Source organism: Taeniopygia guttata, chromosome 2, assembly GCF_048771995.1.
Source record: "Taeniopygia guttata chromosome 2, bTaeGut7.mat, whole genome shotgun sequence".
NCBI classification, from domain to species: Eukaryota; Metazoa; Chordata; class Aves; order Passeriformes; family Estrildidae; genus Taeniopygia; species Taeniopygia guttata.
Window position 1 is genome coordinate 92,858,339 of NC_133026.1, and position 20,883 is coordinate 92,879,221.

General features: G+C 34.8%; 1 protein-coding gene and 1 long non-coding RNA gene across 12 annotated transcripts in view; one reads left to right on the top strand and one right to left on the bottom strand.

Annotated features, from left to right (window-relative positions):
• The window catches only part of ZNF236 (zinc finger protein 236), a 75,181-nt gene that overhangs the window by 18,849 nt on the left and 35,449 nt on the right, over positions 1 to 20,883 (bottom strand). For 7 of the 11 annotated variants that reach the window (XR_012054048.1, XM_030265880.4, XM_012571866.5 and 4 more), the window contains exons 13-25: positions 19,109 to 19,253; positions 16,551 to 16,811; positions 16,067 to 16,317; positions 15,328 to 15,429; positions 10,342 to 10,493; positions 9,118 to 9,224; positions 8,853 to 9,004; positions 8,524 to 8,736; positions 7,744 to 8,023; positions 7,177 to 7,280; positions 3,173 to 3,538; positions 1,068 to 1,213; positions 524 to 779 (exon numbers count right to left, since the gene is read on the bottom strand). Coding sequence is in view for 10 of the 11 variants with exons in the window: in XM_030265880.4 (XP_030121740.4) it covers positions 524 to 779; positions 1,068 to 1,213; positions 3,173 to 3,538; positions 7,177 to 7,280; positions 7,744 to 8,023; positions 8,524 to 8,736; positions 8,853 to 9,004; positions 9,118 to 9,224; positions 10,342 to 10,493; positions 15,328 to 15,429; positions 16,067 to 16,317; positions 16,551 to 16,811; positions 19,109 to 19,253 (2,535 nt within the window). In the remaining variant the exon portion in view is untranslated. The remainder of the gene's footprint in view (positions 1 to 523; positions 780 to 1,067; positions 1,214 to 3,172; positions 3,539 to 7,176; positions 7,281 to 7,743; positions 8,024 to 8,523; positions 8,737 to 8,852; positions 9,005 to 9,117; positions 9,225 to 10,341; positions 10,494 to 15,327; positions 15,430 to 16,066; positions 16,318 to 16,550; positions 16,812 to 19,108; positions 19,254 to 20,883) is intronic. The other 4 variants (XM_030265881.4, XM_030265882.4, XM_030265884.4 and 1 more) reach the window with 2 other exon arrangements.
• On the top strand, positions 612 to 20,879 carry LOC140682387 (uncharacterized). The gene is made up of 3 exons (XR_012054049.1): positions 612 to 717; positions 16,181 to 16,329; positions 19,488 to 20,879. It is a non-coding gene; the product is annotated as an uncharacterized lncRNA (long non-coding RNA).

A 20,883-nucleotide genomic window follows, 5' to 3' on the forward strand; every position in this document is an offset into this window, starting at 1 on the left:
GTTGAGATTTTCTGAATGAAGATTTTGTATTTTGCTCAAAACTATGGCAGATCTTAAGTATTTTCATTATCTAGAATCATAGAATGGCCTGGGTTGGAAAGGACTCTAAAGATCACATGGTTCCAACTACCCTGTCATGGGCAGGGATGACTTCCACTACACCAAACTGCTCAAAACCCCATTCAACCTGGCCTTGAACATTTCTGGGGATGGGGCATCTACAGCTTCTATGGGCAACCTGCTCCAGTGCCTCACCACCTTCACAGTAAAGAACTTCTTCCTAATATCTAATCTAAACCTACTCTCTAATTCACCTTCTGAAAAAAATAAATGTATTAGGAAAGGGTAACACAAAGCTGTAAAATTTGCTCAAAATGCTCAAGCAAGAACTGCAAGTTTATTTTATTAAAATGAGATGTTTGGTGAGGGTGGGGGAGGCAGGGGGGTGACTTTCTCACTGTGAATAATACTCTGAGTAAAATTAAGAAATTGAGCGCACAATAAAACTACTGACAGTGCTTACCATTAGCGCTGGTAGTCAGCACGGACTCCTGCTCAGACAGGGACCCTATTGTCATGTTAGCAGATGATGTTACTGTGGGCTGCAAAGACAAGCCTGATATAGGCTGAATAACCACATTAGCTGGCACTGCATTTTCTGTTGCCTGGAGGGAGGGATTCTGTGGAGCCATGGTGGGATCTCCAGTCAGCTGCTGAGTAAGTAAACTACTCTGCTGTAATGTCTGCTGTAATGTCTGCTGTAGGATACTTGGATCAATCTGAAAAACAAGTTTTCAGCAATCAATCTGAAGTTAACAAACTGGGTAAAATGAATATTCTTAACATGAATCCAGAGTATATATTTAATGCATAGAGAGTATATACAGTACTGAAAGTTTATAATTAACAATTTAAAATTTAAATTTAGTTTTTATGTGTCTGCATATAGTATGTTACTAGCTCACTCAACTCAAGAACTCCTCCAGAATTATGTAGGCTCCTTAAACTTTCTTCAGCCCTCAAAGTGACTCTACAGAATTAGAAGCAAGGAACAGTGAACAACTTACCTGTAATGTTATGTTGTTAATACCAGTGGCATCTATTCCAGAAATCTGAACATTTTGTCCAACCAGATTAGCAGCAAGTTGTAACTGTATTCCTTCAAGTGTGGCCAAGCTACCATCTGTCAAGGACACAGTTAAGTCACCTCCAGCTACCAAAGAAAATAGTTATATTGTAATGTTTTTATTTACCATTTACTGACTACCGCTTTCACTGTGCTTATTTTTACAAATTAAGTCAATATAAAAGCTACATACACACACATTTATTTATGACAAGGAAGATAATTTGAAGTGCAGAATTTGATTATAAAGTAATTTGACTGCCTGTTTTAAAGCTTCACAAATTCCATGTGATTTAAGGATTGCTATTAGGCACTACCAAGTGGCTTACAAAACAAGAATCCCTCCAGAGTATCACTAGAAACCTGGAGAAATTTGGTTTCAATTTCCTTGGAGAGTGTGCTGCACCTAAACAAAGCAGCACACACACAGGGTATTTACATTCTGTTCATTTACTCTGAACAATGCTCATTACTCTGGACATACACATAGAAGTTCCTGTCACATTCTGCATAGCACAGATATGGTTCAGTGTCAAACTGTCAAAGTTCATCCTCTGTACTTACATGGATGAAAATAAAGGTGCATTAGCAATTGAAATCCAAAAGTCTTTAGAACTTGAAAAGGTTCTAATTTCAAAAGTTGAATAGGCCATCTCTACAAAAGGTCTTGACAGCACATACGTAAAAAGTCATCTTGTGTTCTTCTCCAAACACCTTGAATGTGATCAACCAGTTTCCTTTGGTTGATGCTTCAAAAACACCTATCCTTTCCTCTTCAGAATTCTTTAGTATAACAAATCTGGTTTACAAAGCACCCAAAAAATACCTGCTCTAGCCAAAATCCACATTATTAGTCTCAAATTAAGAAGGTCTTTTTTTAGGACATCTGAACAAGCTAAACACTCCACCTTACTATGTTCAAAAATCCAAGCAAACAAATCAATCAATTTCCCATCACAAGTTTATCACTAACTGTGCCTGTCAAGTAATATCAGTATCTTCTGAACATCAACAATTTGTTCATTTTGGACAACAGTTTAGATCAAATCAGATAAGCTGCAATGGCTACAGTTAACTATGAGACTGATATAATACTCTGAATTTGTGGGCATACCTGCAACATCATAGACATGTACTGAAAAAAAATGCCAAAGCACATAAAATCAAAGTCTCATTTTCAGAAATGACAGTCCAAGACCCAGAATTTAAGTAGTACATTTAAGAGTACTAAAGCATGTCTCCAGACATCATAACACTATTCTGCTTTTAAAATCGTTCCTGTCCCAAGTTTACCTGAGCACTTACACAAACATTGAGTCAGTGAGCACTTACACAAAAAATACCTGAAAAAAAACTAGAAATAAGCAAGGATCATTCTCAAAAGGTCACTTTCTTGCAACATGAAGCATGTTGGGTATTCTACGCCAGTTGGTCTCAAAGAATAATGTGCTAATGCAGCTGTAGTCAATGTCAATTAGTGAGACTTCGTATCTTAGGCACTTAATTATCTAACATACAGACCTACACTACTTTTTGTTGTATTGTTAAAGAGTTTTCTTGCTTTGTTTTGAGGTTGGGAGTCTTTTGGTTGGTTTTACTTTGGTGTGGATGTGTTTTTTTATTTTGGAGAAATAACTACACATGTACCGCAGAGAATATGCACTTAAAAGACCCTCTTCATTATTCACATAAACAGCCAGTGTAGGCAAACAGAGTAACTGTTTGGCTTCTTTTCTTTTTAAATAAAACCAAGAAAGTATTACCACAAAGAATACAAGTACTCCAGCTATTTGTTATCTGCATTTTCTTCCTCTCTGCAGTGCAATACCACAGCAGAACTGAAAAGACTTTTAGGTGAACTGCATATATTTTTCTTTCATTCTTAAATAAGTAAATTTCTATTCATGTCACCAGTGCACATCAAACCAATAATTCAGTAAAACTCTTACCTGCTGTTTGACAAACAGCATTTAGCAAAACTTTCCAAACTCTAATAGAAAGCAAATTTCATAACTTGATCACCACCACCACCACATCCATTTTTACCTGACACTGAAGCAGGCAGGATAGCCTGGCCCACAAGTCCTTGTTGAAGCAAATTTTGATCAAACTGACTCGTCAAAACAGAGTTATTCATGATGAAAACATTAGGGTCTGTTGAGGATGAATTAAGAAGACTGACTGGTTGTAATCCCTCAGTTGAAGTCCGGGCAGCAGGTTTCCTAACTTTCTTTGCATCTGGCTTATAATGACACTGTATGTGGGTTTTTCTGCGCCCTGAAGTACGAAACCGCAAATCACAGTGGGGGCATTTGAAGGGCTTTGCTCCCGTATGCAGACGCATGTGGACTTTTAAACTGCCCTTTGTAGAAAAAGAATTACTGCACACGTGACAACAGAAGAGCTTCTGGCCTAGAAAAGTTTCAAAAACAGAAAAATAAGTGATTAAACCTCTAAAAAGATTGAGAGGACTAAATCATCCATTTAACAAACCCCAGAACAGATTCTAAACTAATTTGAACAGCATAAACTAGAAACAATTGGACTTTATCATTTGGCTGCTTTTCAGATGAATAAAGGTTCTCAATAAAGAGCATATTTACTTTTTCCTTTTACTAAAACTCCCTATGCTTTTAAAGCTTTCATGTAGAATCTTATTTGACTGGAGAATTAAAAGTTTCATCTTGTCCTCTTCAGCATTTGGCTCCTACTAAATTAGCCACTCATTTTCTTTTCAATTCCAGCAACTTTATTATTCTGTTTCAATGCTGCCTTAACTAACTGGTATTAATGGATTACAATTAAGTAATTATTAAAACTAAGTGAGATAACATTCTAAAACAAAATATCAACCCCACAAACTAATCCAGAAGTACAGAAATCTGGTCCATACATATACAGACCTCTTTGTCTCTCCTTTCAGAGTGCATAACATCTGAAAAATATCCTTGGTATCAAACAGAATTTTTAATGCACTACAGGTAACAGCAAACTCCAGAGTTTATTCTTTGAACCATATGCAGAGCTATACAACTCACAAAAAGCATAATGTAACTATCTGGCAGAAAACATGCCACTGCAGCTGAAAACCCACTATTACTCCTGATATTCCCAGGCCTTCCAGCACAATATTGCTTCCTAGCTAAATGAGGGAGAGAAACCAATGCATTTAGTAAAGAAATCACAAAAGCAACTGTGCCTATGAGCGCTGCTACTGAGTTCTAGTTTCCATTTACACAGAAGAGTCTCTCATCAATTTCCTGAACTACAATTCAACTACTTCAAATTACAAAACCCTGGCATACTGTTGTCACTTTCTGTTAAACAAAGCTACGTAAACCTCTGACAATGTTCTGTTTCAAAAAATGGAGAAGAAAGAGCCCAATAACATGAACAAGTGAAACAATGGGAATCTGGGCTGCAGCAAAGTCATCTACCATATTCACAGTGCCACAAAGGACGCCATCCAGCAGACTTCCCTAGTAAATAAAAAAAATCCCCACTCATTGGGAGAAAGTGGGGTGGAAAAATAAGAGAGAGAGAGAGAAGAAAACCAACAAAAAAAAAGCAGGAAGGAACAAACAGAACATCTGAAGTCCTGTTATTTAAATATGCAATGAGATTATGAGCTGATTCCTGGGCCTTTTGTGTAAATACTAAGAATCTGAAAAGAAAAAAAGAAAGATGGTTCAACTGTTTTCAGTAGTTTAATAGTTTTAAGTTAGCATCCACAAGGGAAACTTGGAGGGAAGATGATCACAAATTCGGATGAAAAGTCATCAAGGAATGGCAAACACTAAACTGGCATTGCTTCCAAATATAGCAAAAATTAAATGTGTTTTATGCCACTGACATGCCACACTACTGGCTACACAACTAACATGTTAACAAGAACTGTTATCTGAAACAATATATCTGAAAGAACTGCAAGCAGGAAACTGGAAAAGCAATGAAGGCAGAAATGCAATAGCGTATGACTTCAGTTATCCCACTCCATGTTACATCAGGAAGCAGGAGGTAAGTGTTCAGACAAATAACCATATACCTCACTGAGAAACTTCCAATCTTTCAGTAAAGCTCCAAACTAATTCTCTGGATCAATGCTGATTACAGGTGATATCGGTAAGTTCTTATGTAGGCAACTTTCTTTTACAGATGAGGAACAGAGTAGCTTTTGAAACTGAACTATTTCTAGGGGAGTTACGGATATTAATACTCTAAAAACTTTTTTATTGTGCATTTAAATAAATTATGTATCTCTCGGTATAAAACAAATTAACTATCAGGTGTAGGTAATGCCCACAGATTAAGACAGCATTCCAGGAAGCAATCCAGGCTCAAATACAAAAAACTGCACATTAGCTGAACTTCATCCACCACAGGCTGGCCCAAGTATAAAAGACTACGGGAAAAAAACTCCCATAAGATAAAATTAATTACAACAGGGAAAAGGTGATGTGGCTTTTGCAGTGAAAATAACACCTCATGAATCTGCAAGCGCTCTTTGAAGATCAGATTTCCACTGTATATGGATTTTTGGAATTTTACACTAGTTTTATACAAAAAGACCTTAATAAAAATGCTGTCGCAGGCTGAAAGAGTCTTTTCATGAACTAAAGAAAAACAGTTCTAAGACTGAACACAAATGGCTTATATGGACAATTTTCACAAGGCTGTAAGTTAGCAGAAGAGCTCTTAAACACCTGAGCAAGGACTCAAACCATCAAAATTGTACTGTACGTAATGTGAAAGAGAGAATGAATAGCAGGTTGGGAAAGTCTGTTTAAGGGTGTTAAAATAGTAATTTACAATGCTCCATTATATATTATCAAAAACTCTGTACAACCATTAAGAGCTTAAAAATTAGGAAGGTGAAACAATTTCTCTTTAATTCTCAAATAAAAATCTAGTGGGCTTAGGAACAAAATTATCAAGAAAACAAAGAGAAAATCAAACTTGAATCCAGGAACTTACTACTACTGACTGTACTGAAGGCCATTTCTTTTTACCCAGTTTTTCTGCATTCAGAAAACAACTGGATAAAACTAATCTAAAATATTCCATGAAAGCTAGCAGCAAAGAGATAGAATCACTTATTCAGAGTCCCACAATTTATAAAGTGCTTGAACCTGGAGGTAACATGACACAATCCCTGCCTTGTTCCTTTAATTGTCCTTACTATCTGCTACTGTCTGTCCTGATCTATACTACAATTCCATGTAATGAGTACTATTTCTTACTAAACAACAGTAGAAAGTAAAAATACAGTAAAATGAAGAAGGAGCTTCCATGAGCAAGATAATAATGCATTACAGCATTAAAAGCTTTCTGCCTTGTTTTTTTATTTTTGAAAAGAGATCATAATGAAACTTAACTGTAGACAGTTTTAGAAATTAATTAGTTCAGGACTGGGTTTATTACAGAAATTCAGTGGTAAGAAGAAAACAAGTATGAAAGATTTAGAAGGTTTTTTTTAATTAGAGCAAAATTGTAGTTGAAAAATACTACTATTTTTAAAATCAGATCTTTCTCAAGAATACAAAACCTTACCCTAAAAATTTAAATACTACAGATACTATGTTCACATTCAACTTGCAAGATTCAAACAGCTGAATGCTAAAAATTTTTGAACTCTTACTTTCCAGTTTACATAGCAGCACAAACATTGTTTATAGGGTTTTTTTTCCTCTAACTTAGTTATATAAGATTCTCTCAACTCCACCTCCTTACTCAGGAAAATCATTTATCATTGAAATACTACAGAACATCTGACACAAACATATTCAGGACACTTACATACACAGTTCTTGCATGAGTTAAGACCATGCTTTAGAATTCTAGAGAAGGCTGTAATAACATGGTTAGTTCAGACTATTCAGATGTGACTCATTTGATAGTGTCACAAGTACCAAATTTCCCCTAGCACCGCCATCCACAGTTACAAATACTAGATCCCAATGAAACATAGCATTCCTTGCAAAATCTGTACTTAAACAGCTAGTGAAGAAAGCAAACAGCTTCTAAACAAAGACATGCAAAACCTTACTGACCTGTGTGTGTTTTAACATGGCAATCCAGAGTGGATTTTACAGTGAAACTCTTTCCACATTCATCGCACTTGTACGGCTTCTCTCCAGTATGGATACGAACATGCCTAATAATTCCAGGGTACAAGTGAAATTCTACTTTTATGTCTGTTTGTACAAATACTTATTTTTATTGTACAAATATTTATTTTCTATCTTATTAATTTTAGAACTAATTAAATAATTGCACCAGCATTACACTAGGCAGAACAAGAAGATTTAAGTATTTGCAGTTTTTCAACAGATTTTTACATGTTTTTATATGCAGATTAGAGCAAGAAAAAACTATTCTAAAACTTCATAATAATAACTTTAATACAGCAGAAAAATAAATACGAAAAAGCTGAATTAGTCATATTTAGAATATGTAACATTTTGACACATTTTTAAACCACTGTGAAAAAAAAAAATTATGTGAATATTAGCCTAAATTCAACTTGGACATAAAGAGTTATATGAAACTGTTATTGCTAAAGTTTCTGGTGAACTATTCAGCAAATTAAAAACAGATTAACATTTTCCATTCCTCACCTGACTAAATCACTGGGTTTTTTAAAGCTTTTGGGACAATAACTGCAACAGTTGGCATATTTGGGCTCTGCTTCCAGTTCTGCTTGCTTATCTTTGATCTCACTAATTCTGTCTTTCTCTGCAGCTGACTGGACAAGAACTTTTTCTGAAACAGTGGCACTTTCTTGAGGCCTAATCTTTGCCAGTTCTGCTGTCTCTTCTTCTGTAAAAGTTATGACACCAGGACGAGATTTTCTGGAAGTCCTTTCAGAGCTCTCATCATCATCTTCAACACACACAACTATTAAGTAAAAAAAAAAACAAACAAAAACCAATAAACCACATTTCTGTTTAGTTTAAATTACAAAAATAGAAGAATTTATTAATAAACACACAGCCACTACATTTTGTACTTGGACTTGCACTACTATGGACTTTAATCTCTTTCAGAGGTCTAACTACTCATGTCTGTACTTAATTTTAAATAAAGTTGGATTTCTGATTCTTATCTTTATAATAACTAACAGAGGTTAAGTAAAACAGGACAAAATACCTACTTTAGTGACATACTAAAATAGCTATGTCACATACAATACCTTTAATGGTCTGGATAGATCCTGGAAAACTAGTTTATTTAAACAATTCAGATAACAGAGTGATTTCAGCAGCTCTAAACAGCAGACATTATCCATGCTGGAAGCTTATTTTGTACCATTACTGTTATAGCATTCATGTAATCCACCAAAACATCTGTATTTCTTATGTAGTAAGGACTGTAAAAGTAAAAATGAAATCATTTACCTCCCCCTCCTGTATCTGTAGCTGCTGCTACAGCTGAGGAGACTGCCTGATGTTTTTTCATATGTTTTTTGCAGTGAACAGTTGTTCGAAAGCTTTCATCACAGAATGGGCACTTGTAAGGCTTCATGCTCATGTGAGTTGCCATGTGCCTGGTAAGGCTGCCATTAGTTGTGAAGGAGGTATTGCAAATGCTACAGCTGAATGCTTTAACTCCTTAAAGTAACAGAAACAAATAAGTAGCATGCTATTTGTTTAAGTTTACTCACACAGGACATTTACAAAACCCAAACACATGTTAAGCTAATATAGAGCTGCTATACTCTGTTTACCTGTATGAGTCTTCTCATGCGACTTAAGAACTCCTGAGGAAACAAAACCACGGCCACAGAGCTGGCATTTATAAGGTTTCTCACCAGTATGTGATCGTACATGTTGTTTCAAATGGCTGGATTTCTTAAAACCCTTGTTGCAATATTCACATCTATTAGAAAAAAATAGTTTTCATTACTTTCATGTAATTATTAGGCATAATAACTACATGTAATAATTACCCATTCAGGAAATTCTGTGACAAAAGCTAGAAGTGTAACATACCTATATGAACGCCTACTTTGATCTTCATTATCCTCAAGAAAAGGAGGCCTTTGGGTGTGCAATTCAAGTTCTTCCTGTGGTGACTGGTCTTGCATCAAGCGTGTGGTCTAAAAATCAAAGCCTCAAGTGAATTTCAGTAACACAATATTTAAATATAGTCTCACAAACAGGCAAGAAAAAAATTACAGCATTTACAGTCAGCACAACTAATTAAATTTATGCTTTCATACATTTTGACATGAAATTAAGAGTGCAAAACCTCACTCTTCCATAGTGAGAAGGAACGCATAAAAATGTTCAGCTACTGAACTGGAATAAACACACAACATAGTGCACTTACACTTCCCTGAATCTCCACAAAAATGTATCTAAATTGTTTTGATTTTTTAGTGTTTGAGGAGTTAAATTAAAAACTAGATTCAGCCATTTTAAACACTGAGTAAGCAGTAAAACACAGTGCTGCTGACAAACTTCACTACTTTCTGAACATTCCTGTAAGTAAAAGCCACAACAGGATAATCCTTGAGAGCAAGAAATTTCAAAATTGAAGACTAGGAAACCAAGGCCTGTAGGCTGAAATGACTCAAACTCATCCAGATCCTAAAACCCACAAGCTCTCTGACAAAATTTGCACTTTGCAAACAAGCTTCAAGGGACAGCAACTCATAGAGATCATCATGGTAAATACATTACAATAGATTGTCTTCATGCTAGGTACTTCTAATGTCATAAAAAGTTACATTTAAACTGTACTTTTTAGCAATTGAGCCCTTCTACAAATTTAACTGAGAAACATGCAAAACCATCATACACTGCAATATGCAAGTTCCATGAATGATCACTAAAGATTTGTAATGCTTTTCTTTATTGCTTACCATATATGCCTATACACATATAGATTTAATAATTAGGAGAGAATATAATGAAATAATGTTAATTATTTCATAGCATTATATCCTCTCCTTAGTTTTAAATTCACAATCCAACATTATAGTATTTTTTAAAGTCTAGAGCACCAAAACATCCACTTCCTTTTCAGAAACTGTAGTCAAAGCACTTATCCTCTCCTCACCTTTCTATTTTCCAGTAGTTAAACATAAGCAATCTAGAGAAAAAAACCTGAAACTTTTCTGACTTCTTGTTTTACCTAGTCACCAATGAAGCTATGCAAGGAAGTCACAACTGAACACAGAAAAATGAATCCTGCCTTCAGGTAGTACTTACTACGTTAATAGTGTCTGTATTTGGAACCTGAAGAAGGGCTGGTGGAGGATAACTCGTTGAAAGAGCCTGAGATTCAAGTGTGCTTGAATCCTGCAGCTGTTGTACAGCTGGAAACTGAGTCTGTTGATTGTAGCTGTCATTCACAGTAAAACCTGCCAGAAATTAAACCAGTCATAAACGTGTAAAATACACTGATTTGGACTTTGAATAACACCACACTTTTCTGAAGACTACCTTCAAAAGAGAATAAGTAGCATTACCATATATTAAAATTGTACTCTTCACTGTTGAGCATCAAAACACACACGAGTTTCTGGCATCTACATAATAGGCATAACAGGGTTACTTACCCTTAGCTGGAATTTTATTGGAAAATCTCCTCCACAGAAAAACACTGTTTGAAGTTCCTTCAGGGTGCCACAATTACCTTAGAGCCATTGAAATTTTGAATTTCTTGTACGTAAGCATGCATGTGTCAAACAGGTTGACCCATCTCCCTTTATCTTGGTTGGTACCAAGCTCCCTTAACTACACTGGAAGCCAATCACAAGGATGCAAAGCTCAGTGGGGAGGATGGCGGGTGAGTGGAGGAGATGACCCAATAGGAGAACTCCAGTTTCTGATAAAGTAACCCCATTTTCTCCTACTTTGGATCTCCTCCACATATCCCCACTCTTTAGATAATAGTAAAGTAGAGCCTCTCAAAGGCAAACTGCAAAGTAAAAAATAAACACATTTTTATTCACATTTCTGTTATAAAAACCTGAAAATTTTATTGGTTTTGTTCTTCTGAAATAGCAGATTTTAAACCTTTTCTATATGAATGAATGGGATGATAGCACCAACGATTGAGAGCCAGGGAAATACAGCTCAGATTGTAGTGTTTTTCGATGCTATTAGAGATGTCCTTTTATCAACACTTTTAAATCTTAATACTTCCAATATTAAAAAATAACCCACAATGTCACGTGGAAAAAAATTAAACCACAAGTATCAATGATTAACATATGGGCAAAAATTTCAGTACTTCTGTGCAGTTTGCCTTTAGTGGACAAAAAGGGTGAAGATTATGAACACAGGGTAGAAACAAACCCACATCAGATGATCACAGCATCAAAGGCCAAAAAGCAATGCTTAAAGAATGTTTTTGAGCAACAGTAAAACAAAAACCTGGATCTGTTGAGTTTAAGCAGAAATGTTCCCAAAAGACACTTTCCACAGCAGAATATTATACCAGTAGAGGGAAAAACTCCTATTTGTAAGCTACTACTTCCACCATAGAATGAAAACTCACAAATGTAAATAAACCTTGAAAGCATTATTAATCAGGTCATAACTAGTCACCAAACCTAATGCTGACACTTGCATATTGTTTTTTCTCCTAGAAGTATCACAAGAGTACAAGGAAAAAAGATCCTAAAAGCTGGACCTTGTACCTCAATTGGCCTTTGTGAAATGACAAAAAAGTAGCCTGAAGGAAGCAATGAAAACTTCTGCATTGACAAGAGGGTTGCTAATTTCTATTTCTCAAACTAATTTTTGAAGTGTCTTTATAGAAAAATTATGTTCTCACTACATGGGATGAGAATACAAAAAAAAGACTCAAGAAACTCAAGACTCAAGAACCAAAGTGATGTTACTTGTATGCCCTACATTAAAAAAAACAGCTACTTAATATACTATGTAAAAACCTGAAACTTTTTTAATCAGTAGGTATATTTTACTAGCTAAGAAGGAAAAAAGAAATTACTGCACTATAGCCTATTTCATTTCCCAATGTTTGAATAAATTACTGAGATCCTGAAAAATTTCCCAGGATCATACAACAAAATGCCCAGGAAGAGCACTGAATGTAGAGGTATTTGAGGACAAGCTGAAGAAAGAAACGCTACTTCTGAAATAAGTTTTGGAATAAATACAAACCAAAGCTATAACAAGAATATACATGATGCATAAGGGTCAATTTCCTCACAAAATTTAATAAAGATCTCACAGTTTTGAGCATTCTAAAGGCATCTGCTACTACCATACTACTTCTACAGAACAGCACTTAAAAAAAAAAACCCATACCACCAAACAACAGAACCCAGACATTCAGTCTGAGAAAAAAATTTCACAACCTTTATTTTCTGCTCTTGTTTTCATCACTGTTGTTTCCCAGAAGCTTTTGATCAATCTTAGAAGAACAGAGAGTATCGTAAGCTCTGTATAATAAGGGGATCCACTTACTACAAAGTCCTCTAAACTTGGAATTGGATTTGGTGTTTTTCAGTACAAGTAATCATTTGTGTAGATTGGTATTTTTTTGGCTTGAGGACATCATCCAACCTTTTATTTTCTTTATTAACAGAACACAGTGAAAACAGAATACTCTGGAAATCCTTTTACTTGTAGAAAGATGTGTCTTACATGTGAGACTAAGAAAACAAGAGTATAATATTTTGTAGTTAATACAATATTTAATCAGGAGAAATTTCACATCTTTACTAACAGATCTTTTAAATCCTAGCACTATAAACATCGACATGAACATGCGCATCTCAGCAGGGATCAGTGACTATTAATTACATGTTCTGCAGGTTTGCTTCTTAGGCAAAGGCAGCCAGCTGGACAGTACTGACTGCAAATATGTGTATGATCTCTCAGTAACTGCAAACAGTTACTGAGAGATCAGGATTCTAAGTCCTGAGATTGCAGATCAGCTTCTTAGGAAAGCAAATAGCATTCTGGTGGCAAGGGCATGTTTGCATGGCCTATAGAACTAACAGCATTTGGACTTCTGGGTTTTCAAGATTATTTGCCTATCGCTACTATTTGAATTATCATTCAACCATGCTTATAGGGACATTTTAAAGGAAGTAAAGGTGATATAATTTATATGAAAATGCATTTGGTGATAGACGATAATCAGTAATCCAAAGACAGTTTCAGATAAAAGACACATTCTTTGTTCTGACTTCACTTAAAAGTCTTCAAATGAAGATGAACACACTACAAAGAACTTAAGTCCTTTTCCTCAGCCTCCAAATCTAGCTCAAATGAATCATTTGATATTGTAGCACCCTCATAGGATCTGCACTTCTTTACAAATCTGAATATATGAAGAAAATAATCTATCTGAATAAACAAGAAATTCAACAGAAGTATTATGAACAAACCTCTGCCAGGTCTATGCAGACCTAGAGATTACCCTCATCTGTCTAAAATGCAAAGTTGGGGTTTTTCCCTCAAAAAACAAAAAAAGAAAAATCAAACAAACCTTTCAAAGATTTTTTTTTTTAAACTCCTGCATCATTTTATTAATAAACACTGAAGCAAAATATTTAATCAAGATTACAGCCTATAAATATAAAGAATACAAAAGACAGTGTTTTAAGCTTGAATGTTCTGCCTGGCTGATAGGAAAAAGGAATTAGGAGCATGAAGCACAGATGCAGACATAGGGAGAGGGTCGACCAATTTAACGCATGCATCCGCGCAAATGCTTACCTACCTGAAATTCAAAAATTTTGAAGGGCTCCAGGATCTTCAAGGAAACTTCAAAGAGTTGGGAATCTGTGGATGAGATTCCAAGTAGAATAGGAGACATCTTATACAAATGAGACTTTAAAATGCCCACACCACACATGTTCTGTTTCTCTGAACCAATTTTACAAAATATTGATGATCAATCTCGACTTCTGATGATGAAGGAATTGTTTTGTGGGTTCTAGGAGTCTTTCCCCTCCCCAAGAAATTATTTGATATTTATATAATACGGAAGACACGCATAAACAGAAACTGAAGTTTAAACAAGATGACAGAACAAAAGTTACTACTGGGTTTATAAATTCTAAGGAGCCATTAGAAAAATACCAAACAAAAATCACCACCACTCTTCAGAATAATGTAGAACAAAAGGCTGCTTTTTTTTCCATAGCATCTTCTCATTCATTTGAAAAACTGTAAAAGTCAACCAATGACCATAATCATAATATTTTAAGAGCATCTGGATCAGTCTTGTTAAATAAAGGCAGAGACTTTAATTTTCTTTACACGCAAAGCAGCACAACCTAGAGAATTAAAATTGGCAAATTATACTATTTCTTCACAGCGTGATGCAACTTACCATAGTCAATTAAGTTTTTACAAATGATACTATACAATTAAAAGGGAATGAAACTAAGAACAGAGAAGTTTGTGCACGCAGAATACCAATTACTGGTTATCAACTACATGAAGTTACTTCCTGGAGTCAGAAACAAGGAGTTCAAGGGACAAGCCAGTGATGTTTCCAAATCAAAACAAATGAAAACCCCTTGAACGTTCTCCATCTCAGCAACACCCCCAGGCAGAAAAACCAAAACAATCACCAATAAAATCCCAAAACAAAATTAGTAGCTTCATATTATGTAACAATTCAAGAAATCCAGCTGTAAAAAGCAAAGACAGTCATTTCTTCGCTATTTTGCAGGCTACACACACCTATACATATTTCTCTGTATTTTAGGGAAAAAAAACAGTTTCCAAGCACTTACAATCTAGTTTCATTGCTCTATAAAATATAAAAAGAAACTGCTGTGGATAGGTGAAAATATGGTTTTTACATTACTATATTTTGCACTGTCTTTTTCCAAAATGAATCCCAGTAGCTACTCACTCAAATTTTAAGACTGTGTTTCTGATAATCTCAGGTTATGAGCATGTATACCAAGACAGAAACTTGTGCAAAATGCCTACTGCCACATAATCAAGGAAAGAATATTATATGCTTGACTCTAAAACCCATACTGTAATGACTAGACATCGGCTCATAAAAGTAAAAAAGAAAAATTAAGTATTCATAATATTCTACCAAGTATAGCTTCAGGAAGGTAATTTTTTTTCAAGTTCCCTGCATTGCAGTTACTTTGAATGCAGATGCCCACTTTAAAATGTTTTACCATAGCTACGCTGTAAAGCCAGATTTATAAAAACTACTTTTTACCTCCTTTATTTATTACTAACCTTGTGATAAGCTCTGTTGATCAAAAGGCTGCTGTGTTATAGTCTGTTGCTCAAACTGAGTGATGTTTTCCTGTAAAGCATGCTGGGATGTCACAAATCTATCTGAAATGGGGAAAGGAAGGAGAGGGGAAAGGAGGAAAGAAAAGGGGAAAATATATTTTAAAAAATATGTAATTAAATGTATATTTCAGTTGTTTCAAAACCCGCATATTTTACTGTCATCCAAATTTTCTCATTAAAAATAAACTAAACAATTATTAGCTGAACAGGTATTTAAATCTTTGTTTATAGTACATTTAATTTATGTACTGTTGTACTTGATAACTCACTGCACCATGAAAAAGAGCAGAGAAGCAAAACCAAAATACTTTGTTCCACGATTAGAAATAAAATAGGAATATGGAACATTCACCTCAAACCACAGGTATTACTTTAAGTAGACTATAAAGCAGTGCTTTTTAATAATCAGAGGACTGACATGGTAAAGTTTTGTGGACAGATCATTTTTCTGTGCATTTGTTTAGTAGTTTTGCTTGCTACAATTAAAGGATACAAATCCTAATCTTTTTATACTTTAATAGTAATCATAAACACCAATTAATGAAACTGTACTATATACCTTAAATATATAGTAAGTAGCCTTTACTCCATGTATTTTTCTAGTTCCTGTCAAGAAACAATTATTTGAGAAATTGTAAACTTACCTCATTATAAACCTTATCATATGTCAAATACTCACCCTCATCTTGCTCTAAAGGTTGATCAGACAATTCTTGTTCTAGTGCTGTTTCTTCTGTGCCTACTACTGGCTGCTGATCTAACTCTAAAATAGCCTGCTGATCTGTTGCAACAGATTCTGACTGCTGTAGCTCATCACTTTGAATCTCCACCTGCATTTGTGTAGAAACATGAATACTCTGCTGATGTACTGTAGAATCATCTATTGAAGAAGACTGCTGATTCTGCTGAAGTTGCTGTGCAAGTTCATACCTACAAAGCAAGGTGAGAAAGTCTTTATGGATTCAGTTACACATTGATCCTATTTATATGAACAATTTTTTATTTTTACTATACATCACAATCTACTAAGGTTTGCTACCCATAAATAAAAATCCTTATTCAAACATATGTAGCTGCTACAAAGTAAAGCTGCCTTTCCAAGTATCTTTAAGGAATGGTTGCTGAACTACATTGGAAGACTTATACAAAAATTGCAAGCATACCTATGAGTCTTCATGTGCTTTTTACAGTTGAGTGATGTTTTGAATGTTTTTTGACAGTAGGGACACATATATGGTCGAAGGTCATTATGGATCCCCATGTGTCGCCTGAGGCTACCACCAGTAGTGAAGGCCCCGTTGCACACAACGCACTTGAAAGCTTTCAATCCAGTGTGTGTTCTAATATGTGCTTTCAGAACTCCAGCTGACACAAAACCTCTTCCACACTGAGAGCACTTAAATGGCTTTTCACCTGTATGAGACCTTTTTAAGAGAAGGCAGAAGTTAAAATAGATTTGAACACTTGATTTACAAAATTATTGAAGGACTCAATTTTAAAATGAGAAAAATAAACCAAACTAAGGTGACAGCTGTATGGATGGAAGAGGCCCCAATTAAGAAAAGCCAGATATTAAGTTACAAACAACTTGGCAGCGCTAAAACAAATACTATCTGATTAGTTTTAGCTATGTTGCACAATCCAATCTCCTTTTCTGATCATACTTTGTCTCCATCACAGTACTTGGGTTTAATTTTTCCATTCCAGATGGTGCAGTAGTTCTTCAGACTAGTATATTATCACTCACATGTATTTTCATCAATTCAGCTAAAAAACCTGTCCACAAAAGTTTGGAGAAAAAGATATTGTTCTCTTTATATATACTACAACTATAGTTAACAACAAAAAATCTTGGGAAAAGAACTGTGTCCATCCTGAATACCTCCCAAACAAAGCAAAACCTGTCTCTCATAATGCAACATGAAAAAAATACTCAAGTGGGGAAAGCCTCTCCCTTATCAAAGTACAGAGCACTCACTATAGCCTTCCTTCCAAAGGTGCTAGAGGAGTTTCCCTTTAGGACTACACTGAGATACAAAACAGATGGAAGGAAACTTAGGAAATGAAATGGAATGCAACAAGAATATTAAGGGTTGCAACTGTAGCATCCCAGGAGAGAGTCAGAAAGAAGGCAATGGGAATGCTAGGAAATGGAAGACAAAAGAAGCAAGATTTAATAAAAACATGAAAAGTTAGGGACAGCTTATGATTACAGTAACCTTTGAAGTCTATGACCACCACATCACAGGCCATAACTAAGTATATGACAGATATTAAGATTACTGTTTTGCTACCAATACACGCCACAAAAAATCAGCAGTAGGGTATCCTGACCTTCCTTGGTGTGCCTAGGGGATTATTTGACACACTATTCACAGTCACTGCTCTACTGAAAATACCCCTACTATAAATTTCCCATTTTTTTCAGAGAGGGAAACAAACTTTGCAAGCAATGATCAGCACTACTCCATGAGGACACACTGTTCACAAAATTATAAAGCAAAGCTATTTAATTATAGCAATGCCAATTTACAAAGAGCAAATATGTAAAAAGAAAAAAGTTTCTAATTCCATCACAAAACCTTAAACAAAGCTAGGCTTCACTCAGTACTCTGTTGAAAGACCAAAGAAACACAGTAGCAGGTGATTGGTACCCACATCCTATTTTTGCATTTTCAGCATAATCCAAAATTATTTTCATTTAAATCAATCCATCTGGAATCCATCTACAGCAGACAATGAAAAATCTAGGTAGGCTATTACAAAATAAAAGATGGGATATTTTAAAGCTTCCCTTCCTCCTGGTAAAACAGCATATCAAACACAAGAACTGTTTCAAGGCAATCTGAGAACTTAAAAAACGCAGAACTTCATTTTTTAAGAGTAGGAGGAACTCGCCATGATCTGAGCTAGAAAGAGTGAGAAAGCAGCACAGAGCTTCCACTGCAGAAACAAGCAGATTGCCACCTGCTTGTATAGACTCTACCCTTAAATTCCAGTAATCATCTTTGGTGGGGTTTTTTCATATTCCTTCTTCTAGCCGTTTATACTTTGTAAGTCAGAGAGCACTGTTTCCTACTTTGACTAAACGTTAAATCTCATTGCCTGTAAAACCGCAACCTGATCTAACTTTGAAGCTGCTCCTCTTCTCAAAACAAGACTGGATTAGTTATCCCCACTGGTTTTTCTACAATCTAAATTTTTCTATGACTCCATGACTCTGTTTCTAACAAGCACTGACTACACAGAACTTGAACTGAGCTTCAAGCAACAAAATGATCCCCAGCAACATTTACTCAATTACAATGTAAGCTCCAAATCTTTTAGGTTTTCTATACAGAACAAAAGGCTAATTTCCATCTCAAAAAATAGGAGTTGCATACAAAGCAGGCAATCTAGAGTATACAATTACAAAATTACCGTAGAATTCACAAACAATGCCTGTTATTTTCTATACACAGTTTTGGAAAAAAGAATCCAGGTGTCAGTAAACTAAACTGCACATTGAACAGAACCACTTATACTGCTAAAATTGCACATAGCCATGAGTTAGTCCAAAGCCTCCTCCAACTCTACAAGAAAAAAAAAAAAATCAATTATCACTGATTCAGTGTTAAAGAGATGGTAAAAAAAGTCTTTTTAGTGAATGCTATATAAATTCCATGTCTTTCCACAAATTTGTTATGGCATACATTTCCTTTCTTGATTGTGTTTATTTTACCTGATATGTTGTTTAAGATGACAGGATTTTTTATATGCTCGATGGCAATAGTAGCATTTGTATGGTCTCTCTGCATTATTCACAAAATTACTGTTAAAATAGTTTTGGAAGACCTGGCTATTCCTTGGGATTGGCTGGATAAGACCTGCATACATAAACACACACACAGAAATAGGAAAAATTGATTGGTAAAGTTATTCCAAAGATGCAGTAGTCTGAAGAGCTAGGATTTGAAAAGAAACATGACTAAACTTGCAGTATCCAAAAATAGAAAAGAAAATGTGCATGTTTGCAGCATTTACTTAAAATTATGCATACAGCATTATAGATACTATACTGTACATGGTATTTTAATGGTAAATTCTTATTTTATCCACAGGTTCACCTCACTACAGGAGCAGTCTTGTCCTAAAGAGGCATTAACTTTTTTTAAAGTTAACAGTTATGAATTCATTGCTAATCCAATAATATCTTCTCCTTTCAACCTCGACCTTAATAAATGATATTTAATCAATGCATATCAAATATTATCAAGTATACAACTTGACAAATATTTAATACACCCTTTGGGAAAAGCATTGAAACATATAGAGAACAATATACAGAGTTTTTTCCTAAGCTTTTAGAAAAATTAAGATTATTATAGAAAGTAAAATATGTGTCAACAGAAGTTTTTTTGGGGGGAAGGAGTAAAAATGTGGAAATATTGTCAGGGGGTTGAAAAAACATGACATATCTTCTAGATAAACAGTAGAACTTATTTTTACATTGAACATTCTAATATCAGCAGAGTTCATGTGTTATCAGCGTCCATAGGAAACAACTTCTATAGTATTTCTTATTAATATTAATCTTTTTCCAAAAATCAAGGCTTTCACGTGCAGATCTTAATTGTATTGAAGTGGAGCTTCTCTTCAAAATCAAGAAATGGGATTATACTTGTTTCTGGGATTCACTCAAGAAAGAAATACTGTGTGATCTGTCTGAAGCTGTCAGCTAAATTTTGGTTGCACCCCAAAAACTTCAGTTTCTCCTATATGATACCAAAATAATCCCTTCTCTTGCTTTCAGTAACTCCTGGATGCAGTGAAAGCAAAAGGATATTTAAAGAGTGATAAGACTTTTATTGAAATAGGATAAAGGTATTACCAATGTAAGATTCCACCATAAAAATGCCTGCACAATAGACAAGTCAGGGATTAGCAGACTGTTCATTCAAAAACAAAGAGTAAACACCTCACCCACTACTTTGACCTCTACTGGACAACAACATACTGTTTTGTACAACTTCTTCCAAAAAGTTGTTTAACATAATCTTCTGACAATATTTATACAACAGAATTTAAATAACTGGATGAATTCTTCAAAGCATGTTCCAGAATTAAGCTGCCCTTTTTTTGAAATATGACCACGAATTATTACTACTACTTTAGCCAAGGTCATAATTAAAACAAATACTTGAAAATAATGTGACTCACTAATATCTGTATTAATAATAACTGTTAATATCTGCATTAATAATTAATATCTGACTCATTAATATCTGTAATCTTTATTACAAATGTTGATTGAAACATGATCATCTTGAGAACACTCTCGGTCACGAACTGTCATCTCTATACCAATGGTCTAATAATATTCAAATTAAACTCCTAATATAAAAATGCACATGGCTTCTTACTGGTAAGGATGACAATTTAACTGTAAATAAAAAATACTGTTCTTATTAATTCTGGTGCAATCGAACTATAAAATATAACACTTTGCTGAAGTTT